This window comes from Ranitomeya variabilis, chromosome 4, assembly GCF_051348905.1.
Source record: "Ranitomeya variabilis isolate aRanVar5 chromosome 4, aRanVar5.hap1, whole genome shotgun sequence".
Classification (NCBI taxonomy): domain Eukaryota; kingdom Metazoa; phylum Chordata; class Amphibia; order Anura; family Dendrobatidae; genus Ranitomeya; species Ranitomeya variabilis.
In genome coordinates, this window is record NC_135235.1 from 258,164,003 (window position 1) to 258,190,686 (window position 26,684).

At 48.6% G+C, this 26,684-nt stretch overlaps 1 protein-coding gene across 1 annotated transcript; it reads left to right on the plus strand.

Annotated features, from left to right (window-relative positions):
- The first annotated feature begins 9,995 nt into the window (after positions 1 to 9,995).
- On the plus strand, positions 9,996 to 22,059 carry PGD (phosphogluconate dehydrogenase). The gene is made up of 13 exons (XM_077249657.1): positions 9,996 to 10,275; positions 16,673 to 16,748; positions 17,077 to 17,256; positions 17,684 to 17,749; positions 17,841 to 17,959; positions 18,127 to 18,193; positions 19,332 to 19,466; positions 19,565 to 19,754; positions 20,379 to 20,509; positions 20,780 to 20,913; positions 21,134 to 21,233; positions 21,469 to 21,591; positions 21,716 to 22,059. Exons 1-13 carry the CDS (start codon positions 10,268 to 10,270, stop codon positions 21,833 to 21,835), a joined length of 1,449 nt encoding a protein of 482 aa, XP_077105772.1. The 5' UTR covers positions 9,996 to 10,267; the 3' UTR covers positions 21,836 to 22,059.
- The last annotated feature ends 4,625 nt before the right edge of the window (positions 22,060 to 26,684 follow it).

Consider the following 26,684-nt stretch of genomic DNA (forward strand, 5'->3'; position numbering starts at 1 on the left):
GAAATCCCGTCTCCACTGTGCATTAAAAAACGCATGCGTTTTTCCCGCAAAAACGCACATGCGTTGCGTTTTTTCAGAACGCAGCATGTTGCTACAATGAGCAAAACACGCAGGAACACCGCAGGTGACCTGCCAGTGACCTCAGGTGCATTTTTGGTCAGGATTTTACCTGCATAAAATCCTGACCAAAGCCTGAAGCAAACCTGAACGTGGACACATACCCTAAGAGAAGACTTAATAGCTGTCTACAAATATCTGAAGGGCTGTCACAGTGTTGTGGGATCATCTTTAATTTCATTTGCACATGGAAACACGAGAAACAATGGGATGAAACTGAATGGGAGGAGACACAGATTAGAATTAGATATTAGAAAAAATGTTTTGACAGTGAGGGTGATCAATGAGTGGAACAGGCGGCCACAAGAGGTGGTGAGTAGAGTTGAGCGAATTTGTTTGGGTTTCCTCTTCGGCAAGCTATAGCACTTACCAAATAAGCTGCAGAGTGAACCTGGATATATGGAGCGTGCCGGCTGATCAGCTGTTCGTCTCCGCAGCGGCATGTGTCGCGGCTGTGTGACAGTCACAGCACATGCATGGAGAGCCTGTTTGTTGCGCTATAGCTTGCCCAATAAGCAGGGACCCGAGCAAATTCGCTCAACTCTAGTGGTGAGTTCTCCATTAATGGAAGTCTTCAAACAGAGACTGGACCGACATCTGTTCGATTGTTTAGTGACTCCTGCACTGAAGCAGGAGCTTGGACACGATGACCCTGGAGGTCCCTTCCAACTCTAACATTCTAGGATTGCTCTTTCTGTTCTCCATGCTTAGCGTGGCACACACAATGCAAACATTGAGTCAACGTCTCCCCTTTTCATCTGGTTTCAGGTGTAATTTTCATATTTGAATTAATATGATAAAATATAACTTGTATTTACTATTTTAGGAATTTATTCAAATTCCACAGTGCTATGTGCTGGTGTATCTGCCAAAACCGATTTCAGGACCAATATAGCATACGTCTGTTTTTTCCTATTTATTTGCCAGATAAAAATAAAGAAAGACTCATGATCATTTTATTGGGGGTGTACTTTATACAGAGAGACAGACGGTTCACTATAGTAATGTTATTGGAACTTTCAACATCAACTATTAAAATATCGCCGGCCTATTCTGTACTATTAGCAGTTGTTACTATGTACGGTATTTTCTTTTTCCTGTAATTCACAGCTCCCATTTGCGACATTAACGGCGAGGTCTCAGTGTTCAGATCAGCAGACTCTTGTTACTGTTTATTAGCTGTCACTTTACTGCACAGCTCTAATAAGCGCCATTCACTAGGACAATATCTGTCCCCTCAGAAAGCTGGATTATTGCACATCCCGGTTGGTGCTGAAAGTTCCAATAACATCACTATAGCGAGCCATCTTTCTAGATACTCACAATACAGTGATAGACATGAGTCTATTTTTATCTGGCAAATAAATAAAAACGTTGATTTTCAGGATGTTTGCTATATTGCTCCTTAAATCAGTTTTGCCTGGCATGGTGGAATTGTATTACTATTTTAAAAATTTATTAAAAACTTATATTTTATCATATTAATCCACTTTCGTCAGTGAATTTTTATAATTTGTGGATAAAAGACAGTTTGATGTTCTGTGATATATAGTGATTTTCATATTGCCCACACCTGTTACTTGCCACAGGTGAGTGTGAACGAGCATCACATGCAGGAAACAAAGTTGTATACTCACAATTTTGAAATGGTGGCGACAATTTTGTCTGGCCCATTTTTGGAGATTTGTGTGAAATTATGTCCAATTTGCCTTTTTTTTTTTTTCCCGCCAAATTTTTTTTTATGTTGTTCCAATACACACAAAGGAAGTAAACGTGTGTAACAAAGCATGAGGAATTGTAATAATTTTCTGGGAGAAATACTTCATTTTCTAGAACAAATGCAAAGGTGCCAACACTTTCGGCCATGACAGTAAAGGTACCGTCACACTAGGCGATATCGCCAGCAATCCGTGACGTTGCAGCGACCTGGATGGCGATATCGCTGTATTTGACACGCAGCAGCGATCTGGATCCCGCTGTGAAATTGCTGGTCGCTGCTAGAAGGTCTGCACATTATTTGGTCGCTAGGTCGCCGTGTATCGCCGTGTTTGACAGCAAAAGCGACGATACCAGCGATATTTTACACTGGTAACCAGGGTAAACATCGGGTTACTAAGCGCAGGGCCGCGCTTAGTAACCCGATGTTTACCCTGGTTACCAGCGTAAAAGTTAAAAAAACAAACAGTACATACTCACCTGCGCGTCCCCCAGCCTCTGCTTCCTGACACTAAAGCGCCGGCCCTAAACTGAAAGTGAAAGCAACAGCGGTGACGTCACCGCTGTGCTGTTAGGGCCGGAGCTCAGTCAGCGTCAGGAAGCAGACACTGGGGGACGCGCAGGTGAGCATGTACTGTTTGTTTTTTTAACTTTTACGCTGGTAACCAGGGTAAACATCGGGTTACTAAGCGCGGCCCTGCGCTTAGCAACCCGATGTTTACCCTGGTTACCCGGGGACCTCGGCATCGCTGGTCGCTGGAGAGCGGTCTGTGTGACAGCTCTCCAGCGACCACACAGCGACGCTGCAGCGATCGGCATTGCTGTCGCTATCGCTGCAGCGTCGCTTAGTGTGACGGTACCTTAAGTATTATAAATGGTAGTTGTGTGGGTTTTACATTGGAGCTTCAGGTTATTTCTTTGCCCTGACACCTTATTCTATATAAAACACTTTTTATGTAAGTGACATTTTGTAAAATTGTCAGAAATTTCCAATGTTGACACCAAATAAAATTGAGACATTATTATAGTTTTGGAAACGAGCAGACAGATCTCGTGGAATTATAGTTTTTCATTTGAGTGGTATTGTACAAAGAAAAGCTGTGCACGCCGAGTACCCCGACCCTCCGGTATAAGGCGGGTGCTGTCCTTTATTTCGCCGTCTGCCCGGTATCCGTCTGCAAGCTGTTTGTGGCTCGTTCCTATACGGTAAAACAGACTATGCACGTTACTATACAGAGAGACAATGCAAAGAGATGCAAGATAGATTATATATATATATATATATATATATATATATATATATATATATATACACACACACACACACACACACACACACACACACACACACCCCCACACCCCCACCCTATTTTGGATAGATGCCTTGGAACCCATCCTGAATGTGGCCACTGTTGGGCCTGGACACTGTGGACCTAGCCCAACCATTAGATCCAGGGCGCTCGTTGGGTGCAGGGTTGGCCGGTGCTGGGGATTAGGGTTAGATGCAATATAAACATGAAGGCCACAATCTGCTGCTGACTATGGAAGCGATCCAGCTCATTTAATAAGTCATTTTGACTCAGCAGATTTCTGCCTCCGCCCAGACCGGGCCCAATACATGACGACATCCTGGAGCCTTCCCAGCTGTGTCCTCATGTCCCACAGATCCATCTGAGATCTCGGCTGCTTCCTTGTGTTGCGCGGGATTCACCAGATTACAAACACAAGGAACTTTACCTAGAAATCCATGAATTGTCCTCGTCTCACAGTTCTGTATATTGCAGGGAAAGCTGAGTGACAGCCAGAATGGCTACCATGGATCAGGGCTTTCCACCAGGCTTTCCTACGCTCCTGTACGGCACATGAGCAGGAAAAAAAAACCCTGTGCCCATTCTGGAACACGTCTAAATCTAAGGCCTCATCCAGACGATATTAGTTTTGCATCAGAGTTTGTATGCAAAAGCCAAGAGTGGAACTTTCAAAGAAAAACTACAATTGAAAGATTGACACGTCTTCTGTATTTTGGAGACTCCTGGTTTTTGGCCGCCAAATCCTGATGAAATACTTATCGAACATACTGATGTGTGAATGAGGCTTTATCAACGCTGGAAGGATCTTGTGAGAAATGGGAGCGGGAAAGTAGATTTTTAGCAGAAAACCTTTTGTATTTTGTTTTTTAAGGAATGGGTTTTCTGAGACTGGGGAGGCGGCCACTATTCCTTCCCGTCTACTCCCCCTTAAAATCCTCACGAGTATGGGGCGGTGAAGGTTATTTATCATTCTTTCTAGGCCACAAAACTGGCTTCAAAAAGGTCACCAGGGGTATTTTGCATGAAATTTTGCAGCTTTTTGCCCTTTCTAAAAGTGAGTGGGGTGTAGAAAAGAGGCCAAACTCCTCTCCATACCAAGCATTTCCCATAATGTGCGGCAGAAGATTGCGGCTCGTTGGAGCTGGAATGTCATTTTTTTGGACTACAGAGAGTCCAATAGACGCACTAGATTTATTAGGCGGCATGTGCCTCTTAATACATTTTGTCTCCAGCTGTAGAATAAAGCGCTGGTCTTATCAATTCTCCCAGTGTCTATTTTCATTAATTTCCCTGTCTGTACTGAGTAGGGGGGCACTAGAGAAGAAGCTGAGCAGGACAAGTGGTTGTGGCCCCTCCATAATGCTGTACAGGTCCTTCTCAAAAAATTAGCATATAGTGTTAAATTTCATTATTTACCATAATGTAATGATTACAATTAAACTTTCATATATTATAGATTCATTATCCACTAACTGAAATTTGTCAGGTCTTTTATTGTTTTAATACTGATGATTTTGGCCTACAACTCCTGATAACCCAAAAAACCTGTCTCAATAAATTAGCATATTTCACCCGTCCAATCAAATAAAAGTGTTTTTTAATAACAAACAAAAAAACCATCAAATAATAATGTTCAGTTATGCACTCAATACTTGGTCGGGAATCCTTTGGCAGAAATGACTGCTTCAATGCGGCGTGGCATGGAGGCAGTCAGCCTGTGACACTGCTGAGATGTTATGGAGGCCCAGGATGCTTCAATAGCGGCCTTAAGCTCATCCAGAGTGTTGGGTCTTGCGTCTCTCAACTTTCTCTTCACAATATCCCACAGATTCTCTATCGGGTTCAGGTCAGGAGAGTTGGCAGGCCAATTGAGCACAGTAATACCATGGTCAGTAAACCATTTACCAGTGGTTTTGGCACTGTGAGCAGGTGCCAGGTCGTGCTGAAAAATGAAATCTTCATCTCCATAAAGCATTTCAGCCGATGGAAGCATGAAGTGCTCCAAAATCTCCTGATAGCTAGCTGCATTGACCCTGCCCTTGATGAAACACAGTGGACCAACACCAGCAGCAGACATGGCACCCCACACCATCACTGACTGGGTACTTGACACTGGACTTCAGGCATTTTGGCATTTCCTTCTCCCCAGTCTTCCTCCAGACTCTGGCACCTTGATTTCCGAATGACATGCAAAATTTGCTTTCATCAGAAAAAAGTACTTGGGACCACTTAGCAACAGTCCAGTGCTGCTTCTCTGTAGCCCATTTCCTGCACACGCCTGTGCACGGTGGCTCTGGATGTTTCCACACCAGACTCAGTCCACTGCTTCCTCAGGTTCCCCAAGGTCTGGAATCGGTCCTTCTCCACAATCTTCCTCAGGGTCCGGTCACCTCTTCTCGTTGTACAGCGTTTTCTGCCACATTGTTTCCTTCCAACAGACTTACCATTGAGGTGCCTTGATACAGCACTCTGGGAACAGCCTATTTGTTGAGAAATTTCTTTCTGGGTCTTACCCTCTTGCTTGAGGGTGTCAATGATGGCCTTCTTGACATCTGTCAGGTCGCTAGTCTTACCCATGATGGGGGTTTTGAGTAATGAACCAGGCAGGGAGTTTTTAAAAGCCTCAGGTATCTTTTGCATGTGTTTAGAGTTAATTAGTTGATTCAGAAGATTAGGGTAATAGGTCATTTAAAGAACCTTTTCTTGATATGCTAATTTATTGAGACAGGTTTTTTGGGTTATCAGGAGTTGTATGCCAAAATCATCAGTATTAAAACAATAAAAGACCTGACAAATTTCAGTTGGTGGATAATGAATCTATAATATATGAAAGTTTAATTGTAATCATTACATTATGGTAAATAATGAAATTTAACACTATATGCTAATTTTTTTAGAAGGACCTGTATGTCTTCAGCCTTTATTTCACAGCTGTCTATGTCCTAATAAACCCTGAAGTGAGGAAATCACAGGATCCTGAGCGAGAAGAGGACGGTTTCACCACTCGGCGACTTGCACCCATGAATTACATTTCACATCCTTCCTCCTATGTAACATGGTAACACGCAGACCCATCCTGGGCACGTTCCCATCACCGGCCTGAGCATCGTATCATTGACTCGTCCTAGGACACAGATTATTTGCTCTCGGTGCTGCCACCTGCTAGGACCCCACATCCCACAGGAAGCACATGTGAAGGAATGATGGCTCCTGCACACTTGGCTATGACTCATATGGGAAGGATAACCCATCACAGCATAGTTTGTTTTGTCCCTTATTGGATTATTTGGACCCCTGAACAAAATAGGATCCAAGTGGGCCACTAGGAAGGAGCTATCACTTATGGAAAGAATAGCCTAGGACAGGCTAGCCCCTCACCGATGGCCCATTTGGACCCCATCACATATGGGAAGGATAGCCCAGTATAGCTCCTTCCCAATGGGCCCCTTGGACAAAATCACAGTGGAAGGATAGCCCAACACAAGACAGCACCTTTCCTACATCCCTTTAGATCCCAATATACATTGGAAGGATAGCCCAGAATAGGATATTTCTTGTCCCTTGAGTCAAAATCACATAGTGGAAGGATAGCCCAGCACAGGATAGCTCCTTCCTGACGTCCCTTTAGACCCCAATATAAATGGGAAGGATAGCCAAGCACAGGATAGCTCCTTCCTGGTGTCTCTTTAGTCCCCAATATATATGGGAAGGATAGCCCAGCACAGAATAGCTCCTTCCTGGTGTCTCTTTAGTCCCCAATATATATGGGAAAGATAGCCCAGCACAGGATAGCTCCTTCCCAATGTCCCTTTAGTCCCCAATATATATGGGAAGGATAGCCAAGCACAGGATAGCTCCTTCCTGGTGTCTCTTTAGTCCCCAATATATATGGGAAAGATAGCCCAGCACAGGATGGCTCCTTCCCAATGTCTCTTTAGTCCCCAATATATATGGGAAAGATAGCCCAGCACAGGATAGCTCCTTCCCAATGTCTCTTTAGTCCCCAATATACAGTTAGGTCCATATATATTTGGACAGAGACAACATTATTCTAATTTTGGTTATGGACATTACCACAATAAATTTTAAACAAAACGATTCAGATGCAGTTGAAGTTCAGACTTTCAGCTTTCATTTGAGGGTATCCACATTAAAATTGGATGAAGGGTTTAGGAGTTTCAGCTCCTTAATATGTGCCACCCTGTTTTTAAAGGGACCAAAAGTAATTGGACAGATTAAATAATTGTAAATAAAATGTTCATTTCTAGTACTTGGTTGAAAATCCTTTGTTGGCAATGACTGCCTGAAGTCTTGAACTCATGGACATCACCAGACGCTGTGTTTCCTCCTTTTTGATGCTCTGCCAGGCCTTCACTGCAGTGGTTTTCAGTTGCTGTTTGTTTGTGGGCCTTTCTGTCTGAAGTTTAGTCTTTAACAAGTGAAATGCATGCTCAATTGGGTTGAGATCAGGTGACTGACTTGGCCATTCAAGAATATTCCACTTCTTTGCTTTAATAAACTCCTGGGTTGCTTTGGCTTTATGTTTTGGGTCATTGTCCATCTGTAGTATGAAACGACGACCAATCAGTTTTGCTGCATTTGGCTGGATCTGAGCACACAGTATGGCTCTGGATACCTCAGAATTCATTCGGCTGCTTCTGTCCTGTGTCACATCATCAATAAACACTAGTGACCCAGTGCCACTGGCAGCCATGCATACCCAAGCCATCACACTGCCTCCGCCGTGTTTTACAGATGATGTGGTATGCTTTGGATCATGAGCTGTACCACGCCTTCGCCATACTTTTCTCTTTCCATCATTCTGGTAGAGGTTGATCATGGTTTCATCTGTCCAAAGAATGTTCTTCCACAACTGTGCTGGCTTTTTTAGATGTTTTTTAGCAAAGTCCAGTCTAGCCTTTTTATTCTTGATGCTTATGAGTGGCTTGCACCGTGCAGTGAACCCTCTGTATTTACTTTCATGCAGTCTTCTCTTTATGGTAGATTTGGATATTGATACGCCGACCTCCTGGAGAGTGTTGGTCACTTGGTTGGTTGTTGTGAGGGGGTTTCTCTTCACCATGGAGATTATTCTGCGATCACCCACCACTGTTGTCTTCTGTGGGCGCCCAGGTCTTTTTGCATTGATGAGTTCACCAGTGCTTTCTTTCTTTCTCAGGATGTACCAAACTGTAGATTTTGCCACTCCTAATATTGTAGCAATTTTTCAGATGGGTTTTTTTCTGTTTTCGCAGCTTAAGGATGGCTTGTTTCACCTGCATGGAGAGCTCCTTTGACCACATGTTTACTTCACAGCAAAACCTTCCAAATGCAAGCACCACATCTCAAATCAACTCCAGGCCTTTTTTTTCTGCTTAGTTGAGAATGACATAATGAAGGGATTGCCCACACCTGCCCATGAAATAGCCTTGGAGTCAATTGTCCAATTACTTTTGGTCCCTTTAAAAACAGGGTGGCACATGTTAAGGAGCTGAAACTCCTAAACCCTTCATCCAATTTTAATGTTGATACCCTCAAATGAAAGCTGAAAGTCTGAACTTCAACTGCATCTGAATTGTTTTGTTTAAAATTCATTGTGGTAATGTCTGTAACCAAAATTAGAAAAAGATTGTCTCTGTCCAAATATATATGGACCTAACTGTATATGGGAAAGATAGCCCAGCACAGGATGGCTCCTTCCCAATGTCCCTTTAGTCCCCAATATATATGGGAAGGATAGCCCAGCACAGGATAGTTCTTTCCCTTTGGGTCATTTGGACCTCAGCACAGGATAGCTCCTCCCCAATGGCCCACTTGGACCCATCACATATGGATAGGATAGCCCAGCACACGATAGTTCATCCTGATGGCCCACTTGGACCCATCACTCCTACAAGGGAGAGAATAAAAAGTATCTGCATACTAATCACTGAGCCCCCCTGTATTAGGGCAGTCTCACATGTCCTTCATTTACGGTGCGAGTACAGACCGTGATGTCCTGACCGACTTTCCGCAGCCTCATGTACGACCCTCGGCCGGTCTGGACTCGGACTGTGAATGTCGGTCGTCTGAAATCAGCCGGATAAACTTCTGGAATCTCATTCACATAAATGCTAATGGGCCAGAAATCTACAGTGTGAATGTAGCCTAATACCGGCCGTAACGAGGGGTCACTGCACCGACTGCTACAGAGGGTTTATGTTTACATTTCATTATCCCAAAGGTTTGTGTCCTTAATAACAAGAGCGTCGTTCCTCACCGCCTGCTGCTCGTCACCGGCCTTTGCGGGCTTGACCGCTGCAGCCAATCACTGGTCAGGGATGTTGTGTGATTTCTACCGCTGCAGCCAGTTACAGACCAGCAGAGAGGTAGCGGGAGACTAGTATTGATACGCGTTAATTTTAGGGAGAAGAAACCTTGGGGTACTAAAAATAGAGACAACCCCTTTAAGAACTCCTGAAATAGAGGCCACTCTCACAATTTGCATTTCAGTCAGAACCTTCCACCCTCTGGACCTCAGCGCTTGTGGAGGATTAGAAAGACATGGTGGGTTTCACTCACAAACAGCACCACCCTAGTCACAGGTCGTGTCTGGCACTGCAGCTGCATTGTAGCACATGAGGCTGAGCAGTAATTCCACAGACATCCTGCTGCAATGTGTGGCGCTGCTTTTTATTTATTATTTGAAAGCATAATATTGGACAACCCCTTTAAGTGGCGCCTCCAGAACAATCTGACGGCCGCCTGTTGGGGTCACGGGCAGTGATGATAATGCAGTGACCTCCGCATCTTCACCCCTGACACTGACCCTCAGGGCAGGTGAGGAGCAGCTTCCTGCAATGTCATCGTCCTGTCAGCAGGGACAGGGTTAACAGCTCGGCCTGTGATTGCTCTTGTCTGATTGGTCGGCCCACTGCCTGACGAGACATTGTCCCCTCTTATAGGATGAGTCACCGCCAGGCCACGCCCTTTTACCTAATCCGGGGCCAATCGAAGAGAGGGTAGGGCGTGGCGTCAGGTGGTCTTTGGAGAACTACAGGGGCTGAAGTCAGGAGCTGTCACATCACACGGCGGCGAGAGGACGAGCAGGTGACACCGGACACCGATATCACCGAGCAACCAACATGGCGGAGTGAGTGCGGGAGGGAGACGGGACCGCGCATCCCACAGTCACTGCGGGTCACCGGGGCTGGGCGTGAGGGGAGCTGAGCCTGGAGGTGGCACCTGGCAGGGCATGCTGAGACTTACAGTTCTCCAAGTGCTACCTGTCATGTGGGGTCACAGTGCAAAACTATCAAACCCAGAGACCAATATTGGGTGACAGGTGTGAGGGTCCCCCAGATACTCGTGTCTGAGGGCGGCTGCCCCCTGTGTCCGCACCCCCTATATTCAGGCTCTGCACCCTGATATCTGCCCCGTGTCAGCACTCCCTATATTTAGGCTCTGCACCCCTTATATCTGCCCCCTCTGTCTGCACCCCCTATATTCAGGCTCTGCACTACCCCTGATATCTGTCCCCTGTGTCCGCACCCCCTATATTCAGGCTCTGCACTACCCCTGATATCTGTTCCCTGTGTCCGCACCCCCTATATTCAGGCTCTGCACCCTGATATCTGCCCCCTGTGTCCGCACCCCCTATATTCAGGCTCTGCACCCTGATATCTGCCCCCTGTGTCCGCACCCCCTATATTCAGGCTCTGCACCCCTGATATCTGCCCCCTGTGTCCGCACCCCCTATATTCAGGCTCTGCACCCCTGATATCTGCCCCCTGTGTCCGCACCCCCTATATTCAGGCTCTGCACCCCTGATATCTGCCCCCTGTGTCCGCACCCCCTATATTCAGGCTCTGCACCCCTGATATCTGCCCCCTGTGTCCGCACCCCCTATATTCAGGCTCTGCACCCCTGATATCTGCCCCCTGTGTCCGCACCCCCTATATTCAGGCTCTGCACCCTGATATCTGCCCCCTGTGTCCGCACCCCCTATATTCAGGCTCTGCACCCTGATATCTGCCCCCTGTGTCCGCACCCCCTATATTCAGGCTCTGCACCCTGATATCTGCCCCCTCTGTCAGCACCCCCTATATTCAGGCTCTGCACCCTGATATCTGCTCCTTATGTCAGCACCCCCTATATTCAGGCTCTGCACCCTGATATCTACCGCCTGTGTCCGCACCCCCTATATTTAGGCTCTGCACCCCTTATATCTGCCCCCTGTGTCCGCACCCCCTATATTTAGGCTCTGCACTACCCCTGATATCTGCCCCCTGTGTCTGCACCCCCTATATTCAGGCTCTGCACTACCCCTGATATCTGCCCCCTGTGTCCACACCCCCTATATTCAGGCTCTGTACCCCTGATATCTGCCCCCTGTGTCCGCACCCCCTATATTCAGGCTCTGCACCCCTGATATCTGCCCCCTGTGTCCGCACCCCCTATATTCAGGCTCTGCACCCCTGATATCTGCCCCCTGTGTCCGCACCCCCTATATTCAGGCTCTGCACTACCCCTGATATCTGCCCCCTGTGTCCACACCCCCTATATTCAGGCTCTGTACCCCTGATATCTGCCCCCTGTGTCCACACCCCCTATATTCAGGCTGTGCACCCCTAATATCTGCCCCCTGTGTCTGCATCCCCTATATTTAGGCTCTGCACTACCCCTGATATCTGCCCCCTGTGTCTGCACCCCCTATATTCAGGCTCTGCAACCTGATATCTGCCCCCTCTGTCAGCACCCCCTATATTTAGGCTCTGCACCCTGATATCTGCCCCGTGTCAGCACCCCCTATATTTAGGCTCTGCACCCCTTATATCTGCCCCCTCTGTCTGCACCCCCTATATTCAGGCTCTGCACTACCCCTGATATCTGTCCCCTGTGTCCGCACCCCCTATATTCAGGCTCTGTACCCCTGATATCTGCCCCCTGTGTCTGCACCCCCTATATTTAGCCTCTGCACCCCTTATATCTGCCCCCTGTGTCCGCACCCCCTATATTCAGGCTCTGCACCCTGATATCTGCCCCCTCTGTCAGCACCCCCTATATTCAGGCTCTGCACCCTGTTATCTGCCCCTTGTGTCAGCACCCCCTATATTCAGGGTCTGCACCCTGATATCTGCCGCCTGTGTCCGCACCCCCTATATTTAGGCTCTGCACCCCTTATATCTGCCCCCTGTGTCCGCACCCCCTATATTTAGGCTCTGCACTACCCCTGATATCTGCCCCCTGTGTCTGCACCCCCTATATTCAGGCTCTGCACTACCCCTGATATCTGCCCCCTGTGTCCGCACCCCCTATATTCAGGCTCTGTACCCCTGATATCTGCCCCCTGTGTCCGCACCCCCTATATTCAGGCTCTGCACCCCTAATATCTGCCCCCTGTGTCCGCACCCCCTATATTTAGGCTCTGCACTACCCCTGATATCTGCCCCCTGTGTCCGCACCCCCTATATTCAGGCTCTGCACCCCTTATATCTGCACCCCCTATATTTAGGCTCTGCACTACCCCTGATATCTGCCCCCTGTGTCTGCACCCCCTATATTCAGGCTCTGCAACCTGATATCTGCCCCCTCTGTCAGCACCCCCTATATTCAGGCTCTGCACCCTGATATGTGCCCCGTGTCAGCACCCCCTATATTTAGGCTCTGCACCCCTTATATCTGCCCCCTCTGTCTGCACCCCCTATATTCAGGCTCTGCACTACCCCTGATGTCTGTCCCCTGTGTCCGCACCCCCTATATTCAGGCTCTGTACCCCTGATATCTGCCCCCTGTGTCTGCACCCCCTATATTTAGCCTCTGCACCCCTTATATCTGCCCCCTGTGTCCGCACCCCCTATATTTAGCCTCTGCACCCCTTATATCTGCCCCCTCTGTCTGCACCCCCTATATTCAGGCTCTGCACTACCCCTGATATCTGCCCCCTGTGTCCGCACCCCCTATATTCAGGCTCTGCACTACCCCTGATATCTGCCCCCTGTGTCCGCACCCCCTATATTCAGGCTCTGTACCCCTGATATCTGCCCCCTGTGTCCGCACCCCATATATTTAGGCTCTGCACTACCCCTGATATCTGCCGCCTGTGTTTGCACCCCCTATATTCAGGCTCTGCACCCCTGATATCTGCACCCCCTATATTCAGGCTCTGCCCCCTGTATCCGCACCCCCTATATTCAGGCTCTGCACTACCCCTGATGTCTGCCCCCTGTGTCCGCACCCCCTAAATTCAGGCTCTGCACTACCCCTGATATCTGCCCCCTGTGTCCGACCCCCTAAATTCAGGCTCTGCACTACCCCTGATATCTGCCCCCTGTGTCTGCACCCCCTATATTCAGGCTCTGCACTACCCCTGATATCTGCCCCCTGTGTCCGCACCCCCTAAATTCAGGCTCTGCACTACCCCTGATATCTGCCCCCTGTGTCCGCACCCCCTAAATTCAGGCTCTGCACTACCCCTGATATCTGCCCCCTGTGTCCGCACCCCCTATATTTAGCCTCTGCACCCCTTATATCTGCCCCCTGTGTCCGCACCCCCTATATTTAGGCTCTGCACCCCTTATATCTGCCCCCTGTGTCCGCACCCCATATATTTAGGCTCTGCACTACCCCTGATATCTGCCCCCTGTGTCCGCACCCCCTAAATTCAGGCTCTGCACTACCCCTGATATCTGCCCCCTGTGTCCGACCCCCTAAATTCAGGCTCTGCACTACCCCTGATATCTGCCCCCTGTGTCCGCACCCCCTATATTCAGGCTCTGCACCCCTGATATCTGCCCCCTGTGTCCGCACCCCCTATATTCAGGCTCTGCACCCCTGATATCTGCCCCCTGTGTCCGCACCCCCTATATTCAGGCTCTGCACTACCCCTGATATCTGCCCCCTGTGTCCGCACCCCCTATATTCAGGCTCTGCACCCCTAATATCTGCCCCCTGTGTCCGCACCCCCTATATTCAGGCTCTGCACCCCTGATATCTGCCCCGTGTCCGCACCCCATATATTTAGGCTCTGCACTACCCCTGATATCTGCCCCCTGTGTCCGCACCCCCTATATTTAGGCTCTGCACTACCCCTGATATCTGCCCCCTGTGTCCGCACCCCCTATATTCAGGCTCTGCACCCCTGATATCTGCCCCCTGTGTCCGCACCCCATATATTTAGGCTCTGCACTACCCCTGATATCTGCCCCCTGTGTTTGCACCCCCTATATTCAGGCTCTGCACTACCCCTGATATCTGCACCCCCTATATTCAGGCTCTGCCCCCTGTATCCGCACCCCCTATATTCAGGCTCTGCACTACCCCTGATGTCTGCCCCCTGTGTCCGCACCCCCTAAATTCAGGCTCTGCACTACCCCTGATATCTGCCCCCTGTGTCTGCACCCCCTATATTCAGGCTCTGCACTACCCCTGATATCTGCCCCCTGTGTCCGCACCCCCTAAATTCAGGCTCTGCACTACCCCTGATATCTGCCCCCTGTGTCCGCACCCCCTAAATTCAGGCTCTGCACTACCCCTGATATCTGCCCCCTGTGTCCGCACCCCCTAAATTCAGGCTCTGCTCTACCCCTGATATCTGCCCCCTGTGTCCGCACCCCCTAAATTCAGGCTCTGCTCTACCCCTGATATCTGCCCCCTGTGTCCGCACCCCCTATATTTAGCCTCTGCACCCCTGATATCTGCCCCCTGTGTCCGCACCCCCTATATTCAGGCTCTGCACCCCTGATATCTGCACCACCCCCTATATCTGCATTCTGACTGCTCGCTCAGCCCCCCCCCCCCCCTATATCTGTGCCCCCCGACTGCTTTTTTGCATCTCGACATCTACCCCACAGGCTGCCCCCCTATATTCAGCCTCTGCGCCCCCAGATGCAGCACTCCTGACTGCTGCCTCTGTACTCCAATATTTGCGCCCCCTCTGGACCCTGACAACCACACCACAAACTGCTCCCTCTGCGCCCCCTATTTTCTCCCTCTGCGCCCCCTATTTTCTCCCTCTGCGCCCCCAATATTTGCGCTCCCCACCACCCTGACGGCTCCCTCTGTCCTCCTCCTGTACATGTGTTTTTCTCCCTCTGTATAGATGTCAATAACAATGTTGTTTTTGTGATTTTCATCGACTTCTATGAAGTTGTCATCATGGTCCACAACGTGTAGGAAGACTTGTCTCCGGCCCCTAACTTTAAAGGGGTTGGCCCACTTACATAACCTATCGCTGGGGTTCTCTACCATACTGTTGTCTGTGGATTTCAGACTAGACCCACAGTGGAAAGTTCTCTTTATACTGAGCTCCGAGGATGAGTTAGTGGCAGAATATGAGACCCGAGTCCCGGTAATGGGAATCCTTAGTTTCCCTGATTCTAATCCGCCTCCTGGAGGCCGTGATGTAACGTGACAGCGATGGAGTCTGGATTTTCCCAAGGAACCAATAATCCTGTGTAGTAACGAGATGAGTTATTTATATACCGGTTAGATGATCTATGGTAATTAGCTCCAACATGCAAAATGCCGCTCGTCAGGAGACTACACCTCCGGCATACCCTGGAGCTATGGAGCATTGTGACTGCTGGCTGATCAGACAGAGCCACCTGGTTCAGGTCTAGATTTCCTATAGTAGGTGATATTGGGGCAGATGCAGAATTTCCCTGGTTGCTCATAAATCTATTGCAGAATAAGAATGTCTAAAATAGACGCTCCCTGCTCTGACTAACACCAGGAAGACGGAAGGTGTGTCAGGCTGTGTAGAAATCCAGGTCTTTACAGTTTAATGCTGTCCATGCAGGAGAGAGTTAATCCTCGGTGCCCATGTTTGTTCTAGCTGCATGCCGCATCATGCCATTACCTGGTGGCACCCGGCACCTGCACACGGCGGGCAGCTTTCTATGGCTCTGTAGAGAGCGCGTCGTGCCTCCATAGCCACAGTGTCTTGTTTTCCCCATACAGACAAGTCTTCCTTCATTTTGGAGCAGCTCCTTGAGTTTGTTCCTATAGAGCGGATTTTTGTGCTTATATTCTGCAGCAAGAAATCCCGAAATCCGCATAAAAATTGCCCTGATAAGTACAAGCTGTGGATGTCACCGCAGTGCAGGGGTGAAAAGTGCAGCGGATCGGCCGCAGTGAAGGCTGCACTGGATTTTGTCCCTGCAGGTGTCACAGCAGGAGCTCTGTGGGAATAAACCCTTCAAGAAAGTAATAGCCTATTGTCAGGACAGGTGATCAGATCCGAGGGGGTCACAGCGGCTCGGGAAAGCTCTGCCAAAATGCTGCTGTGCCGTCCTCTCCCCAAATTCTTCTCCATAGATCTCTGCAGCCTGATAAGACGTGACGTCTGTAACAGACAGGTAGCAGTTTTATTGTCCACACAGTGCTGCATTCTCTTTCCAAAATCAACACATGAAGTGAGTGCGGTGAGTGAGCGCGCTCCTCGATCCAGTCACTGCTGGGTGTGTACGATAATCTCCCCCGCCGTGTCCTCCGCTGACCTCCGGGTTCATGAAACTCTATTCTTAATTTTGTGTTTTTCTCTCTACCAGAGCTGATATCGCTCTCATCGGATTGGCCGTGATGGGCCAGAACCTGATCCTGAACATGAACGACCACGGCTATGTGGTAAGTGGTGAGATGGTGAAACGCGTCGTTAGCTCATAGTTGGGTTATGTAACGCCCGGCTCTTGGGTGACTTCCTTCCTTGGTGAACTTCAAATGTGTGCCAATAAAAATTAGCAAAATAATGGAAAAATTGCAAATTGTGGGTGTCTTGTGTACACTACACCTCCCAGCGGGGCATGATGAGAGATGGAGCTTTGCAATTGGAAGTCAAAGCACTATACCAACGGGCTCAATCTACGGCACTCCAGCTGTTGTGAAACTACAACTCCCAGCATATTTGCAGATGTGCAGGTTACACGTGGTCCGATATGTGACTGTTCTCCTCCAGGTTTGTGCATTTAACCGAACGGTTTCTAAAGTTGACGAGTTCCTGGCTAATGAGGCCAAAGGCACCAAGGTGATTGGGGCACATTCCTTGCAAGAAATGGTCTCCAAGCTGAAGAAACCTCGCAGGGTCATGATGTTGGTGAAGGCCGGGCAGGCGGTGGACGACTTCATTAATAGCCTGGTATGTATTGCTAGCCGTATAGGCTCCTGGGCACCATCACCGTGCGGGAGTATGTGTGCACACTGTCAGTGCCCAATTTGATGAGCCCTGGTTTGCCTGGTGCTGGCCATGACCACCCTGCCAACACATGCTGTTTATAGTTGCATTGGTCCTCTGTGGGCATCTATACTATGGCGTCTCGCAATGCAGGGTGGAGGACGCACGATCCGCTCGGATTATTACTCCCTATCTGCCCAATATTTACTCACAATCTGCAAATACACACAGGATCCTTTGTGCCGTGCCCGCTCCCAATGGGCACGGCCTGCGCCCTATTGACATTACCAGCTGGGTAAGAATGTCCTCGCTGCCAGGAGTAAATCTCCTGAGTCATGTGATCGGGGCATTTCTGGCCGGCCTGTAACGTCGTCTTGTTCTATGGCTGCAGGTTCCTCTTCTTTCACCTGGTGACATCATCATCGATGGCGGCAATTCGGAGTATGGTGACAGCACGGTAGGTTTCCCTCTGGACTGCTGTGATTACAGGGTCTTTGTGTCTGCTGAATATTCACTGTATTATTTTTTTTTTTTTTCCTTCCTTTCAGAGGCGCTGTAAGCAGCTGAAGGCCAAGGGCATCCGGTTTGTGGGCAGCGGTGTCAGCGGAGGAGAGGACGGGGCCAGATACGGACCCTCTCTGATGCCCGGAGGAGATAGTGAGGCTTGGTGAGAGTTTTGAAATGTTCACTTTTTTGTTCTTACAACTTTTGAGGTTTATTTTTTATTTACCCCATTAAATTTGGAAACGGAGATTGATGTGATGGAAAATAAATGTCCGCTGTGCCCTCCACAGACGTGCCAGGGATCACTCGGGGTTCCCTTTTCTTTTTCAGGCCTTACATTAAGGACATTTTCCAGAGTATTGCAGCGAAGGTCGGCAATGAGCCGTGCTGTGAATGGGTGAGTCAATGTCCGTGATGTCTCGGGACCAAAGTCCTTGTTGTTGTTTTGCATCATTAAGATTCATAGAGTTGATAGATAAGGGGTTCTCTAAAGGTACCTTCACACTAAACGACTTTGCAGCGATAACGATAGCGATCTGTGACGTTGCAGCATCCTGGATAGCGATATCGTTGTTTGACACGCAGCAGGGATCTGGATCCTGCTGTGATATCGCTGGTCGTTGCTGAAAGTTCAGAACTTTATTTCGTTGTCAGATCGGCGTGTATCGTCGTGTTTGACAGCAAAAGCAACGATGCCAGCAATGTTTTACAATGGTAACCAGGGTAAATATCGGGTTACTAAGCGCAGGGCCGCGCTTAGTAACCCAATATTTTCCCTGGTTACCATTGTAAAAGTTAAAAAAAAAAAACACTACATATTCACCCTCTGATGTCTGTCACGTCCCCCTAGGTCCGCGATGCTGCTCAGAGCTTCCTGCACTGAGTGTGTCAGTGCCGGCCGTAAGGCAAAGCACAGCGGTGACGTCACCGCTGTGCTCTGTACTGCCGGCGCTCACATAGTGCAGGGAAGCTGACGCCGGGGGACGCGAATGTAAGTATGTAGTGTTTGTTTTTTTACATTTACACTGGTAACCAGGGTAAACATCGGGTTACTAAGCGCGGCCCTTCGCTTAGCAACCCGATGTTTACCCTGGTTACCCGGGGACTTCGGCATCATTGGTCGCTGGAGAGCTGTCTGTGTGACCGCTCTCCAGCGACCAAACAGCGACGCTGCAGCGATCGGCATCGTTGTCGATATCGCTGCAGCGTCGTTTAGTGTGAAGGTACCTTAAGTTCAAAGCCCCATTATTGAGCGGACACAAAGGTGCACTGCAGAGGACGTGCCCACTGCTGTATGGGATGGGGACCCTTTAAGGATGGTAAAGGGTTAACTCCGCATTGGCTGTTGTAGGAGCCTTTGATTGACATGATTTAGTGCCTACATGTCAGTGCAGCAGTCGTGTACAGCGCCCCCTGGTGGTTCTGTGTCAGTTTAACCTCGTGTAAGGATGATGGACACTTGCTATTTATCTTCAGTCTTCCTCGTGCCTTTATATCTGGACCTGACGGCCATACTCTGATCTGTTTCTGGGCAGGTGGGTGACGAAGGCTCCGGACACTTCGTGAAGATGGTTCACAATGGCATTGAATACGGGGACATGCAACTGATCTGCGAGGCGTATCACCTGATGAAGGACATCCTGGGGATGGAGCAGGACGAGATGGCGAAGGTGTGGCGTGTGCAGCATTAGGTCGTGCACTAGAAAAAAAGGCTTCCAAAAATGTAATGTACACAATAACGTACATATAATTGTTTCCCGTCCTTCAGACGTTTGAGGACTGGAACAAGACGGAGCTGGACTCTTTCCTGATTGAGATTACGGCCGACATCCTCAAATTCCGGGACACAGATGGAAAGCACCTGCTCCCAAAGATCCAGGACACGGCAGGGCAGAAAGGCACCGGGAAGTGGACCGCCATCTCCGCTCTGGATTTCGGGGTCCCTGTTACTCTCATCGGTAATTTTCTTGTGCTGTTTTCTTCTCCAGTCACCTCCTCAGATCTTTGTTGGGGCTGGACGGCTTTATTTCCTGGGGCAAACTGCAGAATTTGTAAAGCAGCTTTGGTGTGAATGCAATGAATCTGCGCTGTGTGCCAGCATTTAGCTGCTTTATGGCTTTTTTGCAGCAGCTCTCCACTCTAGGGATCCCCCTTTACTGCCTCCAAACTTAGTATTAAGCAACAAAGGAGAGACCGCTAAATGTAGACTCGCATACAAGTGGTGGTAATATAGTATTTTTTAGTGCTCGGAGATTTTGTTTTCATCGCCTCAGCTGGATGATTTACAGCTACTAGCCTGCTTGATTACATGTGGGGATTCCCTAGCAACCAGGCAACCCCCACATGTTCTCTGCCTGGCTAATTGCTGTAAATCATTCAGCTGAGGCGATGAAAACTAAATCTCCGAGCATTAAAAAATACTCGGAGGACTCGAGCGTGCTCGGGAAATCTTGAGTAACGAGTATATTCGCTCATCACTAGTGAGCAGTATTTTTCGTGGGCGACCTCCTTTATAATGTGCAGTGAGAACCCGGCCGAAGGTCCTGGTGAAAAGCTTCTTACACTTGTCCTCAATCCTGCAGGTGAAGCCGTGTTTGCTCGCTGTCTGTCATCCCTGAAGAAGGAAAGGATTGTTGCGAGCAAGCAGCTTCAGGGCCCAAAACAGGCGCCATTCAAAGGCGACAAGAAGGCGTTCCTGGAGGACATCCGCAAGGTAGGAACTAAAAAGGAGCATTTTGCTAATGCTGAGAGTACAGACCTAATACTACTGATAGAAATGAAGACTGCAGACCCCGAATCAGCAGGAAATGCTGTGAACTCTGCAGTATTCTGAATGCAGCTCTGGGGTATAATAACTTTGTCAATGGTGCAAACTCCTAATCCTGTAAAGAAATATCGCTCTGATATATTATTGTTATAAAGACACGTTGACATTTCTGCACCAAAAAATGCCTTAAATATATATATTTTTTCTTCCCTTCAGGCTTTATATGCATCTAAGATCATTTCTTATGCACAAGGATTCATCTTGTTCCGTCAGGCGGCAAAGGATTTTGGTTGGAAGTTAAATTACGGAGGGATTGCAATGATGTGGAGAGGGGGCTGCATCATCCGCAGGTAACGGGGGGGGTGTCGAGGTTTACAGCCACTTTCCAGTTGTTTTAAAACCACAAGTCCCAGCGAGTCCTGACGGCTCAGAGTTGTGATTTTTGCAGCAGCTGGAACGCGAGAGGTCGGAGATCACAATGTAGATTTTTACTTCTAGTTCTCATTTTGCTGTAACGTTGGGCTGCCTCTTTTGTCTTTTTATGGTTACAATATATATATTTCTTTTCAGTGTGTTCTTGGGTAAAATCAAGGAAGCCTTCGACAGGAATCCGGATCTTCAAAACCTCTTACTGGATGATTTCTTCAAAAAGGAAATGCACAACTGCCAGGTGAGCAGATAAAGGAGGGCGCCCATAGTCCGGCGCTTTCCATGTCCTGAATTAATGTTTGCATAACTCTTAGCGCCCTGGATGGTGCTGCATCTCTGTGCTTCCTGCCCCATTATCCGGGTAGCTCACTTGCTACAGGAGATGACGGCGATTCTATAAACCACATGGAGGGGCTGGGGGTCCTATTAAAGATGTTTGCATTCACTCACTTTGGTTTCCTACTCTTGTTCTCCAGGAGTCCTGGCGCCGGGCAGTGAGCACCGGGGTGCAGCATGGGATCCCTATGCCATGCTTCACCACAGCTTTGTCTTTCTATGATGGCTACAGGCACGAAATGTTACCAGCAAACCTGATCCAGGTGAGGGGGGGGGGGTTTATTTTCTGGAACTTGGGGCTCTCCGACTGCTGCTGAACTACAACTTCCATCCTGCCCTTGTGGACTCGGGTTGCAGAGTTGATGCTGGTTTTGTTCTTTATTTCAGGCTCAGAGAGATTACTTCGGGGCTCACACCTACGAGCTCCTGACCAAACCCGGAAACTACGTTCACACTAACTGGACCGGTCACGGAGGCAACGTGTCTTCCTCCTCCTACAATGTGTGAGCTGCTCGTCCTTCCTCTGAGAGACTCGTGTGGGCCCATCGTAGTCACTGTCCTATGTGTTGTCTGTTTTTGTTTCTTTTTTGCTTGTTTTTTTTCTAATCAGTTTAGTACAAGAATAAATGTTTTTATATGGTTGCTGCCTTGAGCCATGATTCCCAGATATCAGTCTAAGATATTACTGCGTACAGTAACGAGGACTTTTCTATAAAAGGGAAGAAAACTTTTCTGGTCTCCTGAACCCTTATATGTGTCACTTTCTTACTCGCATTTTTGCTCCAAATGTTCTTTTCCTGCACCTCCCATCTTTCTGGGTTGACTCCCAGCTTCTTTTTTTTTTAGTCTCCAGAATACACCCAAAAAATGTCGTCCTCCTGCCTTGGTTGCTCCGAGGGCTGGACAGCAGTCAGTCATGATGACGAGACGTTCTCACCTCACCTGACCTGTGTGATTTAATCTCCTGCATGTAGAGAACAAAAGATGTTCTGGAATTGTGACTGGGTACAAACTTAAATTTCACCATCAGGGAAGTGTCGCAGAATGACTGCACTGTATTGTCAGGAATTAGACGATGAATCCAGTGAGGGGGGTAGTAGTAGTAGCCAGCCATGCATTTGGGGCAACAACATCGCTCGTACTACTGTAGAAGGTTTTGGTGTAGATATGGCACGGATCAGCACAATGGGTGGGATTCGGCTAACTGGTTTCTGTTGTAAAACTACTACAATTCACAACTGTGCAAAAACTTTGCGCCAGTTCTGGACATCCTTTATGAGAAGTGTAGAATGACAAATTCATAATTTATGCCACAAAAGTCTAAATTACAATAGAAATGAATGACATCTCTTTAATCCAGTGCACTGTTCAGACTCCAGCGTGCAATGAACGAGTGTCCCACTGACCTCCATCAGGGCTGTATAAAGTAGTATGCATACATATATATATTTATGACCAAACAAATGTAAATATTAGACAAAGATAATACAAGTAATAACAAAATGTAGTTTCTAAATGAAGGTCTTTACTATTAATGGAAAAAAATATCCAAACCTACAGAGTCCTGTGTGACAAAGTGATTACCCCCTATACCTAATAACTGGTTGGGCCATCCTTAGCAGCAACAACTGCAATGAGTCATTTACAACACTCTGGAGGAGTTTTGGCCACTCATCGTTGCAGAATTGTAGTAATTCAGCCACAGGTTTCCGTGAATGAACCGACTTATTAAGGCCACAGGATCTCAATCGGATTAAGGTCAGGACTTTGACTAGGTCATTCCAAAGTCTTAATTTTGTTTTTCTTAAGCCATTCAGAGGTGGACTTGCTGGTGTGTTTTGGATCATTGTGCTGCTCCATAACCCAAGTGCGCTGCAGCTTGAGATCACATACAAACGACCGGACATTCTCCTTCATGATTTTTTGGTAGACAAAAGAATTCATGGCTCTATTTACCACAGTGAGTCTTCCAGGTCCTGAAGCAGCAAAACAGCCCCAGGCTATCACACTACCACCACCACATTTTACTGTTGGTATGATGTTCCTTTTCAGAAATGCCGTGTTACTTCTACACCAGATATAATGGGATATACACCATCCAAAAAGTTCAACTTCTGTCTCGTCAGTCCACAGAGTATTCTCCCAAAAGTCTTGGGGATCATCAAGATGTCTTCTGGCAAAACCAAGACGATCATTTATGTTCTTATTGCTCAACAGTGGTTTTTGTCTTGTAGCTCTACCATGCAGGCCATTTTTGCCCAGTCTCTTTCCTATAGTAGAGTCATGAACGCTGACCTTAACTGATGCAAGTGAGGGCTGCAGTTCTTGGGATGTTGTTGGGTCTTTAGGGTCCTCTTGGATGAGTTGTCGCTGCACTGTTGGGTTAATTTTGGTCAGCCGGTGACTCCTGGGAAGCTTCACCAATGTTCCATGTTTTCGCCATTTGTGGCTCATGGCTCTCACTGTGGTTTGCTGGAGTCTCCCAAAGATTTAGAAACGCTTTATAACCTTTTCCAGACCGATAGATCTTAATTACTTTTGTTTCTCATTTTTTCCTGAACTTCTTTGGATCTCGGCATGATATCTAGCTTTTGAGTATCTTTCGGTCTACTTCACTTTGTCAGTCAGGTCCTATTCAAGTGATTTCTTGATTGATAACAGGTGAGGCAGTAGTCAGGCCTGTGTGTGACTAGGGAATGTGAAGTCGGCTTCCCAAAGATGTGATAAACCATAGTTAACCCCTTCCCGACATGTGACGGAATAGTACGTCACATGTCGGGACCCCCGCTTTGATGTGCGCTCCGGCGGTGAGCGCACATCAAAGTCGCGACATGTCAGCTGTTTTTTACAGCTGACATGTGCGCGCAATAGCGGCGGGTGAAATCGCGATCACCCGCCGCTATTAACTAGTTAAATGCCGCTGTCAAACGCAGACAGCGGCATTTAACTACCGCATCCGGCCGTGCGGCCGGATATGAGCGCATCGCCGACCCCCGTCACATGATCGGGGGTCGGCGATGCTCCTCCATTGTAACCATAGAGGTCCTTGAGACCTCTATGGTTACTGACTGCCGGTGGCTGTGAGCGCCCCCCTGTGGTCGGCGCTCACAGCACACCTGCATTTATTCAGTCGCCATGACAGCACCACGAGAGAGGGGATCCGCCCTTCAGGGACAGGAAACCTTCAGACATAAAAGGGCGGCACCTCTCTCCTCCGTCAGTTGGTTTCCTGTCCCTGACAGGGAACCTCTTCAGACAAGACCTCATGAAGAAGGTTGAAGATTAAGGAAGATTTCCCAGTCCTGGTAGTCCGATGCAGGTAGCGGGAGGGCCCCTACCTCGGACTAGCCAGGGCGCCGGAAGCACCACACGGCAGGGGGACTGCTTGTGTCAGGTGGCAGCAGAGAGAAGCAGCCTTCAGACATGGCTTGCTTCTGGGTGACCCCTTTTTTTTTGCCACAGGTACGAGGTAAGTATACGCTACCTGCTCTGGAGCTGTGTCTGCGCCTCGGGTCCGGTCACATCCTGCCTCCGCACCGGCCATATGTCTCTGGGCTCGCCGCGTGTGCTGGGGCGTCCCGGCGGTGTCTCTGGGGCGCTTCCTAATGACGCGGCCGGCGCGGTCCATTAGCGCGGCTGGGCATGCGCGGTGGCCGCGCCGGATGGGGCGGTTCTGTTTTTCCTGCCTTTCAATGGGAGCGCCTGTAACCGGAAGGGGCGTTCCCGGGTGACGTCCTCGTCGGCGCTTCCTGGTGACGCAGCGGTGTGGCCCATTGGCACGGCTGCGCACGCGCGATCGCCGTGCGGGCCTATCGGTGTTATGGGGCGGGAGCGGTGATGTGCCGAGGCCTGGGCTGGGGGCGCGGCTCTAGTAGTGGGGGCCAATTGGATGTATACCGGGCAGGACACCTGGATTATCCTGCTGACCCCCATCTGGGGGTGGTACCGCTTGGGGGCAGTATTTAAGGGCAATATGGCGGCCGCTGCATGTCTCTGACCCTTTATTATAATGGAGTCACCGGAGCAGGAAGCACCGCAGGTGCGGCAGCAGCCTCAGCCTCTTGAAGAGACCCGTGCCATCTCCCAGCGTCGATCTAGTGGCAGTAGTCGCGCTGGTGGAGTAAAAAATGTTCAAAAGTCAAGCAAGTCCTCAGGTCATAAGACTACCTTGGCCAGGAAGGACACCCCATTATCTACGGTACCATTCACTACGCATCTGGGTAAGTGATCTACGTGAAAGTTCACCTAGTGATCCTTTGTCCCTGTTATGTCCCCCTTTATCCTATTAGGGGAGAAAATGTACCGCCAAATCCAAACACAGGGAATGTGGCGAGTGTGGGGATCTACTCCCGGATGCTTATGAGAAAAAACTGTGCAGGCCTTGCATACAGCGCCTTATAGAGGAAGAAGCTTCTGACCTTACGTCTTCCTTGAGGGATATGGTTAGACAAGAGGTCAGGGGTTCTATTAGGTCTCTTTCCCAAAAGACAAAATCTAAAGGGAAGAAACTTGCTTCTCCAGTTTCAGAAATTGAGTCAGACTCGGCTGAGTTAACCTCGGATTCCTCTCCGTCTTCCTCTTCATCTATAGACGTTGAATCAGGATATTCCTGTTTGCCACTTGATAAAGTGAATCGGCTAGTTAAAGCGGTAAATAACACTATGGGGATTGAGGAGCCTCAGTCAGAGTGGTCTATGCAGGACATAATGTTTAAAGGGTTGGACAAAAAGTCCCGTAGATCTTTCCCGGTGATTGAAAAAATAAAAACTCTAATTACAAAGGAGTGGAAGAAGCCTGAAAGGAAAGGTTCACTCCCACCGGCATTCAAGAGAAGGTATCCCTTTGAGGAAGAGTCATCGTCCTCTTGGGATAAAGCCCCGAAATTAGACGCCGCAGTGGCCAAAGCGTGTAAAAAATCATCGCTACCATTCGAAGATTTGGGCAACTTAAAAGACCCGTTAGATAGAAAGGCTGACGTTTTTCTTAAAGGGACCTGGGAAACAGCGGCAGGATCTCTAAGACCAGCAATTGCAGCCACTTGTACGGCTCGGTCACTAATGGTGTGGCTTGACCGGCTAGAAGACCAGCTTAAGAGCAAAGTCCCTAGGAGTGAAATCCTGTCTTCCCTTCCTATAATTCAGCAGGCGGCAGCTTTTCTCTCAGACGCTTCGGCAGATTCGGTAAAGTTAGCCGCAAGGTCCTCGGCTCTATCAAATGCAGCCCGCAGGGCTTTATGGATTAAATGTTGGCCGGGAGACTTACAGGCAAGGTCAAAATTATGCGGCATTCCCTGTGAAGGGACACATTTGTTTGGGCCTGTACTGGACGAATTATTAGAGAAAGCTGGTGATAATAA